The following is a 19,816-nucleotide window of genomic DNA, read 5'->3' as shown; positions in this document are numbered from 1 at the left end:
CACCACCCCCGCCCACAAATCCACCCCCACCCCAACTCCGTCCACTCTGGGGAAGCTGGACTGGACAACAACAACAAGACTGCTGCTGCCTTTGTAGGGTAAGTCTCCAAATACCACACCCACCCACAAACACACATCGCCACACACACAAGTTTTTACTGCAACTTTTTGACAGGTTCAACCTTTGGCCTGTACTGGACAATGTTGGAAAGATTATTTTGGGGACGGGGTGGGGTCTAGGGTACGCACCTGTGCAGATCTCCAGGGAAAGTGTGGGGACAGAGAGAGGATGGGCAGACGTGGAGATGGTGCCTATTTAATCACTGTAAACAAAAGACGCGATCACTGTTGGAAACATGTCTTTGATGTAATGTTTCCATTGGGACCTCGAGACCTCCTTCTGTTAGTCCGATTTTTGGATAATTGGTATTTGGGTAATCGAGGTTCCTCTGTAATTGTCTATGATTACAAATCCAGTAATGCTATCATTTTCAGTAAATGTTTTGATCATCTAGTGTTCAAGGGTTAGTACTGACCAGATAATCAAGGTAATTTCCCTGCCAGTCTGAAGAAACCAAATTGAGTCTGAAACATTTACAATGTTCCTGTCTGCAACAGTGCTGCCAGATTTGCCAGTAATTTCCAGCACTTCCTATTTAAATCTCAGTTTTCTGCTGTACTTGAGTTTATGTTAAGATAACGTGCTGACCAGTTCTTGAATAGATGTACCTTCAGTGAAATGGCATTGTTGGTTGAATGCTTTCCTTCCTTAACCATTCTATGATTTTATACCTGAAAGCCAAACTGTGCCTTGGTTTAATTTATCATCTGAAAAGCAGTGCATGCACCAGTGTGTAATATCCTTAGAACTGCGCTGAAAAAAGGTTTATGGGAATTGCTGAAATGGGTTATGAGCCTTTTGACTGAAAGTTGAGAATGCTACTATCTTGAGTCGAAAAATTGTGAAGTCTACTGAAAAAATACCATGGAATAAATTCTGTTAAGCTTACACTCGACAATCAATGGCTCATAAAAAAACATTTTATAAAAAGAGTAAGATTGTTATTGGAGACTTTTACAGGGACTTAAGTTTGACCAGCGCGGCAAATACCAATATGGTGTCGTTTTGGTTCAGTCATTCCAGAAGTGGCAAGTTCCAATGAATGGAAACTGAACCAATATTCTGTTAACTTCAAATTGGATGTATTTCGGACTTTAGAAGCAATTTAGTTTGGTAAGTATCCAAACTATAATTCCTAGCTCCAAAGAAAACTCCTATCAGATTCGAAGTATGAATTCTTTATTCACTCTCCTTAGATGCTGCTAGTCATGCTGAGTTTCCCTAGTAGTTTTTATTTAATTTTGGATCTCCGACATCCATGGTGTTTTACTTTTGTTGGATGATTTATGATGATTTACAGTTTTTCAAAGTAAATTACTGTTTATGGTTTTGGGGCATTTGTCCAAATGACAGTTCTGACACTAATTCTTTAATTCATATAAGTGAGAGGCATTAATCTGTTATGGGATAAAAAGAATGAAAAGTTCTTAAGATTTAAAAAAATTGTTGCACTTCTTGTCAACTGATTTTAAATAATATGTTGTATTATATAGTTACTAAAAGTGATTATAAGTACAGCATGCAAGGAGTTGTATTTGGTCAGTATTTTCCGTGGATTTGATGTACAATTCTCGGTGAGTAAACTGAGAAAAATCAAACTCTTTAGACATCCTTTCAACATATTGTAGATCAAAATTATATGTTTTTTTATTACAACAAAAGTGCTCCATGACAGAAGGTAAAGGCTCCCTGAAGTATTGCCTTGTATGCTCATACTGAACCTCACTAAACAGTAACAATACCATATTATATTTCACTTATACTACTTATCCTGAGGTACCCACATACATTTCATGTTTTAAAATACAGTGAGCTGATCACACATGGATCAGCTGGTTTGGCTGTGTGCATTTTTGTGATTATAAAGTGGCATCATCTCTGAGATTAAGATAAAATGTATTGACAAACTCCTTTCACATTAAAACCATGTGTATTTGCAGAAGTATCTTTAATTGAGTCTCTTGTGGTACACCATAGGATTGGAAGATATTATCCCTTGGGTGTAAGAGCACTAGACTAATCTGTAGAGTCACCTGCATGTTGTAACTAAAATGTTGTTTCCCTAAAGATAAATTGACTGCCAAACATAACATTAGTGGCACCATCATGTTCTGCAGTTATTTTAAAAAGGATGAAAACATACAGGATTTACATTTTAATTCAGATTGTAAAAGGCAGCCTCAGGGTTTGTAGTGCTTAGAACCTGTTAAACTTTGTGAGCATTATACTTTGTGAATTTCTGTTTTTATTTTTATTCCAATGCAATGTAATATATTACCAGTTAGGGTTTTACCAATGTATTTTATTTGTGCTGTATGCAAAAGTTAGCTTCCGTAGGTGAACCTCCAATCGTGCAACCCTCTCAGATATCTGTGCCATCTAATTCTGGCAGCCTTTGCGTTCCAAATTGTAATTACTTCACTTTTGTTAGTTGTGCTTACAGTTGCATAGGCCCGGAACTCTTGAATTCTGACCCTAACCTCTCCATCTCTCTGCCTCTCTACCGAGCTTGCTTCCTTGACAATAGTGTTTTACTCCAGTTTTTGCTTATCTAAACTAAAATCTCCCTAAGTGATTTGATATTTAATCTTGTTTTCTTTTTGACCTTGAGAAAGACCTTGGACAGAGTGGATAAGGATAAACCCCACACAGATTGAGAAACAACAACGAGAACATAAAGTGTTTTACAAAAGGTGTGCATGTAAGTTGAGGAAAAACTCTATTGTCACATAGTGAGTAGCTAGCATTTGGGATGGTGTTCCAATTTCGGTGATTTGGTGGAGGTGATTTCAATTGAAGCATTCAAGAGGACATTGAATGATTATTTAAATAGAAACAATGCACAGCGTTACAGGAAAAAGGTGAGAAATTGGTACTAAGTTAAAATGCATATGTTGCATACATTGGGCCAAATCGCCTCTTTCTGCACTATAACTATTCTATGATTCTTTGAAACATTTAATTGTTAAAAGTTATGTAAATAAGATATCATTGTTTTTGTTCATCTATAAACCAAATCTAGTCTTACGCTAATAAATATCATATTGTTAATATCACTAAAGCTCGTTCAAGGATGCATTAGAAATGATATGGTTTGCCTTTTCTGACTTTTAGGATTCCAAATTAGAGGAAGAAAATGCTGATTTCAAAGCTCTGGCTATAAGTTGGTTTTAATAAAATTTTCTAAAAATAAGGTTATGTTTGGAATTATTTCTGGTCCCAAGTAATTTATTTGCGTCTCTTAAGTGCATTGTCTGAGATGTCATTCTGAAATTTGTGTATTTGATGGAACTTCATGAACATCACTGAAGAACTCTAAATAGCTCTATTTATCCCCTTTGTCTTCAATTTCTGAATACAAAAGTAATAATGAAGAAGAGACTGACCTCTTGGTTAATGGACTTCAAAAGTTGAATGCCTTGCCATCCACACATCTAATCAACTGGTTCAAAAAAATTCAATCAAATTGGTCAGACATAACTTTTCCTTAATGAAACCATGTTGACAAATATTGATTAATCCCTGTCTGTCTAAGTGCTGACTAATTCTGCTACTCAGAAATGCTTCTAATACTTTCCTCATGGGTAAGTTTTGACTGAGTGGCCCACAGTTTCCTGTTTTATATCCTGGTCCCTTTTTGAATAATGGTTTTCCTCAAGACTTCTGGCACCTCTCCCGTAGCCAAAGAGGAATTGAAAATTATTGTCAGTGCCCTTGCCATTTCCTCCTTTGCTTTGCTCAATAGCCAGAGATATATTTCAACTGATGCTGGAGATTTATCAATGTTTTAGCCTACCAGGTAGTTGGAGGAAATGATGGACATTTTAAAGCTGATATCATCAGTGTACACTTGGGATCTCATTGGTATTTGCATCTGCTGCTGTCGGACAATGTTTAGTTAAAGGAGCAGAGAGGGGTATAAATTCTTTGGGGACTGGGCAGATAAGAGAAGCCAATATTGCTGAATAAATTCTGGCTGTATTCAGGTAAGACTAATGAAGTCATATGAGAGAAGTTCTACAGAGGTGGTGAATGGAAGATAATTAACAGAGAATTCCATTGTAAAAATGAACCATTCTGCAGATAGGCTGAGGAGGAATCATCCACAATGGTATCACAGAGGATGTCATTTGTCTCTGGTTCAGCTGCGAGAAGAGTGGAAGTTGGACTGGAAGAACTTACAGTAGAAGTGAGAACATTTGGTTGAATTTTGCAGTGCAGAGAGGGACTATAGTTGGTGAGCATGATAGAGTCAGAGATCTGTTTTTGAGGAGATCATATTGGTCATTATTAATGGGAGGAGGACTGATCCTGAGCAAAGTATGGAAACAGGAAAAGCACAACTGATTCAGGAAATGAAGAGGCATGTGGTTCATATCACTGATCTACCACAGAATGGTTCTACTGTGGAAGACGTCGCAAAACTAATCCAGCTGTTTGGAAAAATTGCTGTCATTAAGCTTGTCCAAATCAAAAATGAGGTCAGATTGCACAGAGAATAATTTCCTTAATTCCTCCAGTGTTTCTTCTTTGTAATTTCTTCTCATTTGATATACATCTGTTTCCCCTTATCCTAAACTATGATCTCTCATTGTAGATTGCCCAGTATGAGGAAACATCCCTTTTACATCTACTTTGTCAATCTCCTTTAGCATTTCATTTGCCTCAATTAGATCTCCTTTCATTCTTCTAAATACCACAGAGTATTGGCATCAACTGTTCAATATTTCTTTTCCGGAATCAATCCAGTGATGCTCTTCTGAGCTCCTTCCAAAGCATGGACGTTCCCTAACTAAGGGGACCAAAATTATATTCAATATCCTAGTTGCATTCTCATTAATACCTTGCACCTAATTACCCGCTATTCCTGCATATTCCCTCTGCACTGAAGCACTCTGGCCTTGCGGTTCATAGCCTCACTCACTGATGTGCAGCCCACTGTTCTAGAATTCATTGTAGACAAAGAAGTAAGAGGACATCTGGCAAAAGGGGACATGGAAGCAGGGACTCGAGGTCCTTGTGATCAACAGCCTGGGTCAACAGCATCTTTGGTGATGACATGGGCTCGGCCTGGTACTCCTTGAGGTATCTTCTGCGGCATCTTCAGGGTTCCAATGGCCCGACATGGTGGTCTGCTTGAACGGTGGCTTTGGCGATGAAGTGTGTTCTTGAGGCGGCGTCTTTGGCAACATGGTCGTCTAGCCCGCAATTTGGTCACTTCGATATCTGCTTTCTGCAACAGTAGCGAATGTGATTCCACGACCTTTTGCTCAACCTTGGGAACTCATGAGCCGTGAATTGAACAAAGGTGGACTTTGTCTTATTTTTTATAAATATATGATTTCTGTGTTTTAATGTAAGCACTTCTGTATTTTTTTTGTAAAAATACAAGTGACAATAAATTACTATTTAAAAAAAAAACTATATATCAAGAAAAGGAGTGGATTATTCAGCCTCACTATTCAATATGATCATGACTGATTGAACACTTAAATCAAAACTCAACACTGCACTGCAGGAAGTTGTATGCAATCAGATGTTTACCATACTGACAGCTCATTTAAAGCTAAAGCCATATGCTAAAATAAGATCTTGCCCACCTGTTAAAATTGCTGACTTAATATGAATTTTAATTTTTTAGAATTTGTAAATGGTTTACATAGAGAATGGACATTTCTTAAGTATCTATTCCAAATATTGAATCTGCATAAATTGAATTAGCTTGATCATCACATGCATTTGCAATGTTGCTGCTATGGTGCCATCTTAAGTACAGGATACCTCGGTACAGATACTTAAGTATTTGTTACAGAATTGAAAGAATAATTAATAATAGTCCAGCATAAAAATAAAAAGGTTTTTAAAAGTACTCGAATCACAGATCTTCTCACCAAGTCCAAACCAGCACCTTGCCTCTAGAACACGCTGGGCTTCAAAGGTTGACGCCTCGCTTCCAGTCTGCAAGGTCCTCGCCTCCCCCACAACTGCCTCCAGGTCGGGCCTTGTCTCGCCCGCGGTGTCTTCTAATGTAGGTAAAGTTGATGAAGTTTCTTGAGGTAGATATAACAACTTATACCCAAGAACATAAATTATTAGTTTTAGTTCAACATTGAATTATAATTATGAAGCATTAGCGATAAATGTTTATTTTTGTAAGTTACTCGGACATTATTTTACTTATCACTGATTATTTTAATGTGAGTTTTAATGACAATTATGGCTGGATTCTAGAAATTATTTCTTCAATCCCATAGCTTAAAACAAATAAAGCACACACAATTGTTAATAAATTCTTACAATCTGAATGAATGATTATTATGGTTTTTGAGCATTTGGACCCACCTTTTTTTTTTAGATTAGATTCTCTACAGTGTGGAAACAGGCTCTTCGGCCCAACAAGTCCAAACCGCCCCTCTGAAGAGGGACCCACCACCCAAATCCATTCCCCTACCCTATATTTACCCCAACTCTGTGGGCAATTTAGCATGGCCAATTCACCTGACCTGCACATCTTTGGATTGTGGAAGGAAACTGGAGCAGCCGGAGGAAACTCCACGCAGACACAGGAAGAATGTCCATCTCCACACAGACCGACAGAAATCGAACCCAGGACCCTGGTGCTGTGAGGCAGCAGTGCTAGCCACTGTGCCACCCATAAAAATGCATGGCAACTTCTTTCCCTAAAGGGCATTAGTGAACCAGATGGGCCTTTCCTGACAAAGGCTGCAATTTCCCTCTTAATTCCAGGTTGCCACTGAATTCAAATTCTACCATCTGTTTTAGCAGGATTCGAACCCAGCCCTAGCTGGGTCTCAGGATTAATAATCCAGCAAAGCACCAGTAGGCTATTGCCTCCACATGCTTTTTTCTCGCAGAATTATAAAACAAAACTGTGTTATTTGTTTGGAAGCTACTGCTCCGCTGGGCCTGTGTCACATGTTTCAGGAATAATAGTAGAATTCATTTTTAGGTCCAATTTGAGGAAGAGATAGAAGTCCAAATTGTAAAAAAATGGGATACTGCAGTTTCTAAAAGTAATGACACTCAATTGACTTCTTTTACATCCTACTCTTGAGATTTTGTTTGGCTTAGAGATTATGAGTTGAAGAAACTATACCTTTCACAAATTTCCGCATCAAAGGTTTCTGCGCAAAATAAGTGATTCGGGTGTGCGTTTAACTTAATAGCAAGAATATAAGTTTGATTAGCTAACAGGAAAGATTTAACAACTGCAGTGCCATAGGGGTCATTACTGGGTCATCAACTATTTGCATTTTGTCTTTTCAACCAAGTCAGAGAATTTGTTTCACGAATTTATTTCGCTGGAGGAGCTGCTTCTTTTCACAGAAAATGACATTCTCTGCAAAGCTGTGCAAGTGCCAGAGTTGGACTGGGGTGGACAAAGTTAAAAATCACACACCAGGTTACAATCCAACAGGTTTATTTGGAAGTACAAGCTTACTGAGCGCTGCTTCTTTGTCAGGTAGCTAATGAGGTAGGATCATAGGACACAGAATTTATAGTGAAAGATCAAAGTGTCATACCACTGATGTGATGGATTGAGTAAACTGAGATTGCTGTTACATCTTTAATCATTTAGAATATAAAAACAGTCTCAGCTCAAACAGTTCAGCTCACAGGCATAAACTCAGTCACACTGGCGTACACACTCTATCAAGCACGCACACACTCTTGCACTCCCTCTCAAACACACACGCGCGCATATAAGTCTATGAGGTGAATTTATCAATTCCTACTTTGGAAATAGAACCGAGGAGCAGGAAAATCGATGTTTCGGGCAAAAGCCCTTCATCAGGAATACAGGCAGACTGCCTGAAGATACAGACAGACTCTAACCTCACACCTTTAATGCATTGTCTGAGCTGAGATATCATCTTTCTTTAATAAAGCCTCAAGTTATCTCAGAAATGTGATTTGAAAGACGTTCTGGGATTTATGTATGAATGAATCAAGACCTGCAACTCTATTCTAAGTGATTAAAGACTTAACAGCAATCTAGATAAAAGCAAATTACTGCGGATACTGGAATCTGAAATCAAAAGAGAAAAGCTGGAAAATCTCAGCAGGCCTGGCAGCATCTGTAAGGAGAGAAAAGAGCTGACGTTTCGAGTCTAACTGACCCTTTGTCAAAGCTAAAAAAAAGGGAGAAATAGGTAGGTATTTATATTTCTTGATCGTCTCTCTTTCTATTGGTCTCCACTCTCTTATCATCTTTTTCCTCTCCTCTTCCCCCCCCCTTCTCCCCTGTTTTCCATTTTGTCTCTGCTTCACCCATCCCCCACATATTTTGTCACATAGCACTGGCTTCAGCCTTGGTCATTCACAGCTCCTAATGGGTGGCACGGTGGCACAGTGGTAAGCACTGCTGCCTCACAGCGCCAGAGACCCGGGTTCAATTCCCGCCTCAGGCGACTCTCTGTGGAATTTGCACATTCTCCCTGTGTCTGCGTGGGTTTCCTCCGGGTGCTCTGGTTTCCTCCCACAATCCAAAAATGTGCAGATTAGGTGAATTGGCCATGCTAAATTGCCCATAGTCTTAGGTGAAGGGGTAAATATAGGGGAATGGGTCTGGGTGGGTTGCGCTTTGGCGAGTCGGTGTAGACTTGTTGGGCCGAAGGCCTGTTTCCACACTGTAAGTAATCTAATCTCCCTATAATCTCTCTATGCACTGTCATTATCACCTCTTTATTGCTACCTTTGCTTTTGGAGCCTTGACTCTTATTCTCTCAGCCTATTTCTCCCTTTTTTTTTAGCTTTGACAAAGGGTCAGTTAGACTCGAAACGTCAGCTCTTTTCTCTCCTTAGATGCTGCCAGACGTGCTGAGATTTTCCAGCATTTTCTCTTTTGGTAACAGCAATCTAGGCTTGTTCAATGCATCGCATCAGTTTGGTCTTTTACTATAAATTCTGTGTCCTATGATCCTGCTCCGAAAGCTTGTTCTTCCAAATAAACCTGTTGGACTATAACCTTGCATTGTGTGATTTTTAGTTCTCTGCAAAGTGAGTCTTCAATTATATCCACTGAAGCTTAATACTGTTCATTTCCAATGTTGGAGGAAATGCCCCCTCCTACATCGACCAACTAATGAGTGAACCCTGTAATCCAGATGGACATCACCCCTAACTTAAAACTCTGAGAGAGAAAAAAATAAATTGTATGGTAGCCAAATTTGCTGATGTCATATAGACAGTAGGAAGGTAAGTTATGAAGAGGGTATAATAGAAAAATTAAGTGAGTAGGTGAAAATTTAGCAGATGGAACACATTGTGAACAAATGTAAACTTGTTCTGTTTGGCAGGAAGAATAAAAAGCAGCATGTATTATTTAAATAGAAAGAGATTGTGTAACTGTTTTGAACAGAAGAATCAGGATGGCCTAGTTCATAAATCACAAAAATGCTACACAAATGGAGTAAATCATTAATAAGTCGAATGAAATACTCTTGTTTACTACGAGAGGAATGGAATCTAAAAGGAGGCATGTTTGTATGACCTTCAGTGAGATCACTCTGGAATACTGTTTTTAAAATATGAATTTGTTAGAAGCAGTTCAGAGAAGATTCACTTGATTGATAGCTGGGATTGAGGGGTGATGTAATTAGGAAAAATTGGACAGGCTGGGCTTGCATCCATTGGAATTTAGAAAAATGAGAAGTTATCTTATTAAAACATGTAGATCCTGAGGAAAAATGACAGGGTGATGCTGAAAGAATGTTATCCTTTCCTGGGAGAGAGACTAGGACTAGGGTAAAAAAAAAATAAGTGTTACCCATTTCAGACAAATGAGAAGAAATTGTTTACCTTGTTCCTGGACAACTGAAAGAACCAATGCATTGAAAAAGTGTATTCTATGACCATGTTCACTCCTCCTACCATCAGAGCACAGTGGCAGCAGTATGTACAATCTTTAAGATATACTGCAGCAACTCATCAAGGCTTCCTTAACAATACCTTACAAGCATGTGACTTCAAACCCATGACCTCTACCATCATAGAACAACAAGGGCAGCACACGCATGGGGACAGCTACCTAGAGGTTACTCTCCAAGCTGCATACCATCCTGACTTGGAACTGTTCCTTCATTAATACTTAATCAAATCCTGGAGCTACCTTCCAAACAGCTCTGTGGTATCTTTTCTCCCGCTCTCACTCTCTCCCCACATCCAAACCCCCAGGGGAAAATCCCCCAATCCATTCATCCTGTCTCTTTAACTCAAGTCTTCCAGTGCTGCCAACATCCTTTTAAATATTTTTCTACACACACTCAGGTTTAGCAATAACCTTCCTAGATCTCTCTCTCTGCCTGTGTGGCATTAGTAGTTAGCTTTTCTACATTGAATGTTGACATTGGCATAAGGTACAACTTAGCTCTGCCACTTGTCTCTGAATGGGTTTGAACTCACCCTGGAGATTTGAATACATAATCCACGTCGACCCTCCTGTCCTGTGTGAAGGCTCCATTCTTAGGATGTTACTTTAATGCAAGGTATTATAAACCCCTGCTAATAAACACAAATGGTTCCAAAGCCCTGATTGAAAAAGAGCAGCAGAGTTCTGTGTACAGGCCAATGTTTATCCCTTGACTGACGCTACTATTATAGTTCTTAAAGATTCATTTTTGGGATTGGGTGTCACTGGCTAAGTCAGCATTTAATGCTTTTCTCTACATGCCTTTGAGGAAGTGATAGTGAGCAGTCTTCTTTAACTACTGCAATTCAATAGTATAAGTATACCGACAGTGCTTTGAGGGAGATATTCCAGAATTTTGACTAGGAATGATAATATAGTCATAGTGATCTGTGGTTTGGAGAGGAGGTAACATAGGTTGCATGCATTTGCTGTGCTTACTCTGCTAACTTGTAGAAGTCACAGATTGGGAAGGTGCTTTTGAAGGAGCCTTGGTGAGTTGTTCAAGTGCATCTTCATCTTAACACACCGTTACAACTGCTCAGTGATGGAGGCAGTGAACATTGAAGCTGTTAGATGGGATGCGAGTTAAATAAGGTGGTTTATATTGGATCGTGTCAAGCTTCTTGAGTTTTCCAAGAGCTGTACTTACTTAAGTGGAGAATATTCAACACATTCATGCCTTGTATCTTGTAGATGGTGGACACATACTGGGAAGAAGGGATGAATTACTCCCAATAGAATTTCCAACTTCTAATCTGCTTTTTTTGCCAACATATTTATGTAGCTAGTCCAGTTTTGTTTTTGGCCAATATTAATACTCATGCTGCTAATAGTGGGGAATTCAGTGAAAGTCGTGCATTTGAAGTCAGTGTGCATTTAATTTTAAGGGAATATCTCTTGTTGGAGATGGTCATTGCTTGGCACATGTGTGGTGCGAATGTTATTTGCCACTTCTTAGGCCATGCCTACATGTTGACCTCTTCCTGCATTTGAATATGGATTTGGATGGTCTGGTTGCTGTGTTTCCTTCATTATAACAATGCTTGCACTTCCAAAGTAATTAATTGACTGTCGAATGCTTTAGGAACTCCAGTGATCATGGATAGCTTGACATAAATGCACATCTTTTTCTTTATGTTTTAAGACTCGAGTTGTGTTACAGAAGGCTCTTTGTGCAATATAAAAATAGCTGACTTATACTCGACTTTGCCTTTAAAGGACATCAGTTATGCTCTCTAGCGGGGTAGTATTTCAGTTTTATCGGTAGATGCTGTTATTTTTGCATAAATGATTTTCTAGATTCCTTTGTTAAAAGTAGTATATTTTTATGTTCATAGACTTATTCGTTGACATTTAAATTAATTGAAAAAAATTCTCTACAACTGAAAAAGGAATGTATTACAATTGTTAGATTCAGATACTGACACCATAAGATATGTCGCTTTTTGAACGTCTTGGCTGAATAAACAATCTTCCATGTGTGTATGATCCCAACATTTTCTTCCATCATACCTTTGTGAGGAATACTTTTGCCACTTTGTTTCCACAAGGCTGTCAATTATTGTTGGAATTAAAACCAAATAAAATAGGAGTAAATTGTTGCAAGTGGGAATCAACTGTGATGATCTTACAGCGTTATAATTTACTGTCAGTTTTTTAACTTTTTTCTAACCCTTTATTTTATATTGCATTTTTTGTGTATAGTTTTTTATTGGGTTATTTTTCCTATGGATTGACCAGATAACAGAAAATGAACGGAAGTGGATGATCAACTCCCTTATTGAGGTTTGCAAAGTGTACAGCAACAATTTATAGTTAAGTAGCACCTTTAATGTCATTAAATATCATAAAACACTTCTCAGGAGCAACCTAAAGTGAAGTACTCATTGTCCAGTAGATGACATATCTGATAACTAAGCCTTTGGTCAAAGGGTTTTTAAGGAGTTTCTTAAAGGGAGAAGTCAAACTGGAGAGATGGAAAGGTTTATGCAGGGTATTCCAGAGCTCTGGGTATAGGACACTGAATGCAGAGCCGTCAATGATGGAGTGATAAAAAGGAATGGCCATGGGAGCAGAATGAGAGGAGACAGATATCACGGAGAGTTGTAAGGCTATGTGAGATTATGGAGGTAGGGAGGAATGAGTTATTGGAGGGTATTAAAGACAAGGGTAAAGATTATAAAGTAGAGTTTCTTCGACTGGGAGTTAAGTAGTCAAAAAGTGTGGTGTTGGAAAAGTACAGCAGCATCCAAGGAGCAGGAGAGTTGAGGTTTCAAGCTCTTCATCAAGAATGTGGCGGATGGGCCCCAAGGGGGCTGAGAGATAAATGGGAGAGGGGTGGGGCTGGATGGAAGGTAGCTGGGAATGCGATAGGTCGATGAAGATGTGGGGTGATAGGTCAGAGTGGAGGGTAGAATAGATAGGTAGAAGGAAGATGAACAGGTAGGACAGTTCAAGAGGGTGGTGCCAAGTTGGAGGGTTAGGAAAGGAGATTAGGAAACTGGTGAAATCAATGTTGATTCCGTGTTGTTGGAGGGTCCCAAGATGGAAGATGAGGTTTTCTTTGTCAAGTCTTTGGGTGGCTAGGATTTGGCAGTGGAGGAGGCCCACGGCTTGCATGTCCTTGGCAGAGTTGAAGTGGTCATCCGTAGGGTTGTTTAGTGTGTCTGTCCCGGAGATGTCCTCTGAAACATTCCGCAAATTGGCGTCCTATCTCCCCAGCATAGAGGCAACCATATCAAGAGCAACAGACACAGTAGATGAGGTGTTTGGATGTGCAGAAAAATCCCTGCCAAATGTGGAAGAATCCTTTGGGGCCTTGGATGGAGATGAGGGGGGAGGTGTGGGCAGGTTTTACACCTCTTGTAGTGGCAAGGGAAGATGCTGGGAGTTGAGGGTGGGTTGGTGGGGAGCGTGGACATAATGAAGTAGTCACGGAGGGTGTAGTCTCTGCAGAATGCTGAAAGAGTGGGGAGGGAAATGTATCTCTGCTGGTATGGTCTGATTGTAGGTGGGGGAATTAATGTGTTGTATCCAGAGATCGGCGGGGTGGAAGATGAGGATCAGAAGGGTTCTATCCTTGTTGCAGTTGGAGGGGTGCGGTTCAAGGGTGAAGGTGCAGAAAGTGGAGGAGATACACGAGAGGGCATCGTTGACCAGGTGGGAGGGGAAATTGTGGTCCTTGAAGTAAGAGGCTATCTGGGGTGTTCTGGATTGGAAATGATCCTCCTGGGAGTAGATGCAGTGGAGGCAGAGGATTTGGGAGTAAGAGATAGCATTTTTTATAGGAGGGTAGTTGGGAGGAGATGTAGTCCAGTTAGCTGTGGGAGTCGGGTTTGCAGTACTTATCAAAATTCACAAACCTGACTGCCCCGATCGACCCATCGTTTCTACCTGCTCCTGCCCCACCGAACCTATCTCTACACACCATGACATCATTCCTATCCCCCTAGGTCTAGGATTTCCCCACATATATTGGAGATGCCACCTATGCCCTCCACCACCTCCATGAGTTTCATTTGCCTGGCCCCAATGCCTCATCCTCACTACAGACATCTGGTCTCTGTACGTGTCCATCCGCCATAACGAAGGCCTTCAAGCCCTCCGTTTCTCCCTCTCCCACTGACCCAACTAATACCCTTCCACCGAGACACTTGGTGAATTGGTACTGTCCCTCAACAATTTTTCCTTCAAATCCTCCCACTTCCTCCAGGCCTAAAGGGGTAGCCATGAGAATTCGCATAGGCCCCAGCTATGCCTGCCTCTTTGTCAGGTATGTGGAACAGTCCATCTTCCGCAGTTACACCAGCATCATTCCCTACCTTTTCCTCCGCTACATCGATGACTGACTCTATTGCCGTTGCCTTGAGTTAACACGAGGAGGTTGAACAGTTTGTCAAATTCACAAACAGCTTCCACCACCTCGAGTTTACCTGGACCATTTGGGATCCCACCCCACCCCCCATCTCTCCATCTCCACTCCGCGACTGACTCGACACGGCCATCTACTTCAAGCCCACCAACTCCTACAGCTACCTGGACTTCACTTCCTCTCAACATCCCGTCCTGTAAAAATGCTATCTCTTCTTCCCAACTCACCCACCCCTGTCACATCTGCACCCAGAAGGATTAATTACATTCCAGAACATCCCAGATGGCCTTCTACTTTAAGGCCCGCAATTACCCCTCCCACGTCAACAATGCCCTTCAGTGCAGTCCTCACTTTTTCCTGGGAGTTAAGTAGGTCAATAAACATGGGTGTTACAGGAATGGTACTTCACTGCAGTTTAAGTCTCAAGCAGTGGAACTTTGAATGATTTCAAGATTATTGAGGATAGATTGTGAGTTTGTAGAATAATTAAATTTAGGATAACAAAAAGGCATTAGTTCAGTGCTAGCTAAACTGAGATAGCAGCGAAATTAAGTGCACTTTGATTTTTATAGGGATGGCATAGATATACCGTCAGAAACTGATAACAAACACTGTTCACTTTGTCCTGAACTTGTTTAGCATTTCCACATGAGGTATCTTGGTGAGTTTGTTTTATTTGCGTATGGGAAGCAGATAGTCTCTTACAATCCTACGTACATAACAGAACAGCTTTGATTATCCGAACGAGATGGGCAGAGAGTATTTTGTTTGGCTATCTGATTGTTCGGATAACTGATCTGTTCGTAAACAAAGGAAGCCATACTGGGACCTTGAGATCTTGTTTGGATAATCCGAAATTTGGATAATTGATGTTCTGATAACTGAGGTTGTTCTGTATTTGGCTTGCTTAGCAAGCCACTGAATTGTATCAGATTGCAACAAAAAAAAGGTTGTGAATGTCCATGCACCAGAAGGATTGAGGTGGTTCACTTCTTCACCTTTTGAGGGCAGCTAGGACTAGGCAATAAATATTGGCCTTACTAGTTTTGCCCATCCAAAAAAAATCATAAAATTGAGACAATGCTGAACAATAAAAACCCCAAAAAACTGCAGGTGCTGGAAATCAGAATCAAAAACAAAGATTGCTGTGAAAACTCAACAAGTCTGGCAGGTTCTGTGGAGAAAAGCAGAGTTAACATTTCTGGTCCAGTGACCCTTCAGAATGATTCTACCCTCCAGGAGAAGAAACTTTTCCCATCTTTGTGTAAATATGTAGTCCCTTAATCTGAGATTATGCCTCATCCTCGACTCCCCTCGAAGGGGTAACAATCTTCAAGTCTCCTAAGCGCTTTTTATGTTTCAGTAAGGTCACCTTTTATACTTACCAATTTCAACGGGTACAGGCTCAACCTCTCCTCATAAGACAGTCCTTGATATCAAGTATCAGCCTCGTGAACCCTCTGTATACTGCCTCCAATGTCTGTACAGTATATGGTTCCTTACAAAAGGGGCATAAAGCTGTCCACAGTATTCCAGCTATGGTCTGATTAGTGTTTTGTATAGTTTAAGCCAAGCAACCCAATTTTACATTCCCTTTGATGTAAAGGCCAATATTCTATTTGCTTTACATATTACCTGCTGGTCTTGGATACAACTTTTTGTAATTCATGGACGAAAACTTCAAAATTCCTCTGTTTCATAGCTTTCTGAAGTCTTTCTCCATTTAAATAATATTGATGTTCTCTATTCTACTTGCAAAGTGCACAGCATTACACTTGGCAGATGGTGTATAATCTGTGAAAGTTTTTGCCAACTTAACATATCTATAATCCTCTGCAGACTATTTGTCTTCCTTACCACTTGATTTCCACCTATTTTGTGTCATCTATAAATTTGGCAATAGGATATTCACTTTCCTCAACTAAGTCATTAATATTTTGGAAATAATTATGATCCCAGTACTGATGCTTGTGAAATTCCACTAGTTTTTGGTTGCCATTCTGAAAATGCCCCCCTTAAACCAATTGCCTATCCTCCATTTGTGAGTCAGTGCTCTGTCTGTGCTAATATACTACCTCCAGTACCATGGGCTGTTATTTTATTAAGTAGCCTAATGTATAAATCCTTATCAAATGCTTTCTGAAAATCCACATATGTTGAAATTATTGCTTCCTGCTTGTTATTTCCTCAAAGAATTTTAGTAATTTGTCAGGCTTGATTTCAACTTCATTAATCCATGCTGACTCTGCTTGATCATATTTTATATTTCTAAATTCTCTAAATATTTTATGTTTCTATTGTGTCCTTTTATTATAAAGTAAAATTTTCCTAAATACAAATGTTAAGCTAACTAGCCTATAGTTACTCGAATTGCCAGTTTTCTAATCCTCTGGAAACTTTTCCAGAATATGAGTGTTCCTGAAAGATTACTCCCAGAGCATCCACTATCTCTAGCTGCTTTTAATACGCTGGGATGCATCTCATCATCTCCAAGTGGCGTATTGGCTTTTAGTCCCAACTCTTGTTTCTCTACTTATAGTTATTGTGTTTATTTCCTCTCTTCCTTTTGCCCTTTGAATATTAAGTAATTTTGATTGCTATTCGTGTCTTCTACTGTAAAGAATGGAGCAAAGTATTTATTCAACTCCTCCTCCTGGTTCCCCATTATTATTTCCCTCGCCGTCTCCTCTAAGGTGCCAGTGTTCACTTTGACTTTTCTCTTCCTTTCCATGTATTAGAATGTATTAGCAGAGTGTAGAAATACATAATATGGTCAAGACAAGTTATCATGGCTTCAAGAAGGGGGAATCACGCTCGACAAATTTGTTAGAATTCTTTTGAGATAATGAATTGAAAAGGTAAAGGGAACCAGTACTTATAATATATTTGGCTTTTCAAAGGCATTCAGTAAGGTAGTGCACATAAGGCTACTTAATACGATAAGTGCTCAAGGTATTGGGGTTAGTATTTTAGCATGGATAGAGGATGAACTAATTAGAATATTGGGAGCATTTTCAGGATGGCAACCTGTCAGTGGTGACGTGCCACAGGGATCAGTGCTGGCAGCCGTATTACCTACAATATATATCAGTGACTTGGATGAGAAAAATGAATGTGCTGTCACCAAATTTGATACAAACTAAGGTAAATGGTGAGGATGACACAGTCTACAGAGAGATGTAGATAGATAAGAAAATAGGCAAAGACTAAGCAGATGGAATATGTAGGGAAATGTGATGTCATGCACTTTGGCAGGCAGATTAGAGGAGCTGAATATTATTTAAATAGAGAAAATTGCAGCACAGAGGGATTTGGCAGTCCTCATGCATGAATCGCAAATGATTTCCCTTTGAACTTCAGTGAGTAATAGAGAAGGCAAATGGAATGTTGGCCTTTATTTCAAAATGAATGAAAAATAAAAATAGGGAAATCTAGCTAAAACTATCCAAGGCACTGGTCAGACCAAACCTAGAATATGGTGAATCGTTTTGGTCCTCTTATCTAAGGAATTATCTACTGACATTAGAGACAGTCCACAAAAGGTTCTCTAGGTTCATCCTGGGAAAGGAGTGCTTTTCTCATGATAGATTGAGTCAGTTGGGTCTATACTCATTGGAGTTTAAAAGATTGAGAGGATACCTTAAGAAAACTTGCAGAATTCTTTGAGGCTTGACAGGATGTTGCCCCTTGTGGAAGAGTCAAGAACCAGAGGGCCTAATCTGAGTAAAGAATCTCACGTTTAAGATAGGGGCGGTAGGATATTTTTTCCACTCAGGATAGTGAATATGTGGAGAGCCATCAAGTTGAATTGTTAAGAATATTTGGGGCTGAGTTAGATTTTTTAATCAGAAATCAAATCGAGGGTAAAGGCAGGAAAGTGGAGTTGTAGGTCATCAGATCAACCATGATTTCATTGAGTAGTGAAACAGACTTTAATGCATTTCCAATGGAAGATAACAATTTGGGTAGGATTCATATACTGAACAAATATTCATTTCAGTGTTTGCAAAAGTGATGAATTCTGAATGGGTTAAAAATGAGATGAAATGTAAAATAATTAAGAGGAAAGTAGTAGAGAAATTAAATTAAAAGAGGCTGAAGCATGGGAATCTTAGTGATTACAACTAAGGGGCAAAATTCTACAAATGATGTGAAATATGTCAGCCATGGTCTGAAACTGAGAAAATCTAAATCTGGGAAGTTGACAAATGTAAGCATCAAGGTTGAGTTTCAAGGAAAGATATTAATAAAACTGTTTGAACACTTAAAAGAATGCTATTATGGGGCAGATGCTTTTAATTATTTTTAGGTTTGAAATCTTATTTGGACAGTGTCACTGAGGAAAATTTTCAGATGAAATGAAATGCAATTTTCTTCTGTGATTTTCTTGTTTGACTTTCCTTCAAGAGGTAATTCTTTCCCTGGAGGAAATGTTCTTCAGTATATTTGTACATAATGGAATCAACTATGAAATTTAAAAATTTTCTCTGAAATTGTATTTATACTAATCTTGATGCAACTTTTAAATGTGACTCAAATGCTGCATGAAGTGTACAAATACTCTACAAAAACTTGCAGTATATTGAGCTGTCTGGCCATTTTAATGTTAAGATATAGTGGTAGGATTTCATCGCTTGACTGTCGAACATGATGTTGGTAGACAGGACTGCCTCACATTCTAGTTTTCCTTGCTGGTGGAAGTAGTTTCTCAATGTCTAGCATGTCAAACCTCATAAGAATCTTGTATGTTTCAATGAGATCACTCCTCATCCTTCTAAACTCCAGGGAATATAGGCCTAGTTTCCTCACCTTCCTATCGTAGGTTGATCCTCTCATCACAAGGTGTAATCTCATGAACATTTGCAATACTACCTCCAAAGCAAGTATATCTTTCCTTAAATATGGAGGCCGAAACTATATACCATCCTCCCAGGTATGATCAAAGCCCCCCACAATTGTAGCAAGGCCTCTGTATTATTGTATTCTTAGCCACTGGCAGGAAAGACCAGAATGCCCCTTGATTTCCAAGTTGGTTATTGTACTTGCATGTTAATTTTCTGTGTTATATGGATGAGGGCAACCAAGATTCGCTGAACATCAACATTTACAAGTTTCATGCCTTTTAAAAATATTCTGCTTTTCTATTCATCCAATAAAAGTTAATAATTTCACAGTTCCCGATATTGTAATCCATCTGTCTTTCTGCGGCCTATTCACTTAACCTTCCTATATAGAGTCATAGAGATGTACACCATGGAAACAGACCCTTTGGTCCAACCCGTCCATGCCGACCAGATATCCCATCCCAATCTAGTCCCACCTGCCAGCACCCGGCCCATATCCCTCCAAACCCTTCCTATTCATATACCCATCCAAATGCCTCTTAAATGTT

General features: G+C 39.5%; 1 protein-coding gene across 17 annotated transcripts in view; it reads left to right on the top strand.

Annotated features, from left to right (window-relative positions):
• Nucleotides 1-19,816, top strand: part of tbc1d5 (TBC1 domain family, member 5) — a 519,702-nt gene that overhangs the window by 192,407 nt on the left and 307,479 nt on the right. For 4 of the 17 annotated variants that reach the window (XM_043690206.1, XM_043690190.1, XM_043690205.1 and 1 more), the window contains exon 1: nt 12,303-12,338. The exons of 11 other annotated variants lie outside the window; for them this stretch is intronic. In XM_043690206.1, coding sequence (XP_043546141.1) covers nt 12,318-12,338 — 21 coding nt within the window. In that variant the 5' untranslated portion in view covers nt 12,303-12,317. Of the gene's footprint in view, nt 1-2,736; nt 2,823-12,302; nt 12,339-19,816 lie in introns of those variants that run through there. 2 more of the 17 variants (XM_043690202.1, XM_043690197.1) reach the window with 2 other exon arrangements.

This window comes from Chiloscyllium plagiosum, chromosome 5 (assembly GCF_004010195.1).
Source record: "Chiloscyllium plagiosum isolate BGI_BamShark_2017 chromosome 5, ASM401019v2, whole genome shotgun sequence".
Classification (NCBI taxonomy): domain Eukaryota; kingdom Metazoa; phylum Chordata; class Chondrichthyes; order Orectolobiformes; family Hemiscylliidae; genus Chiloscyllium; species Chiloscyllium plagiosum.
The sequence above is the reverse complement of the archived record's forward strand: the minus strand, read 5'-3'. Positions and strand labels throughout refer to the sequence as shown.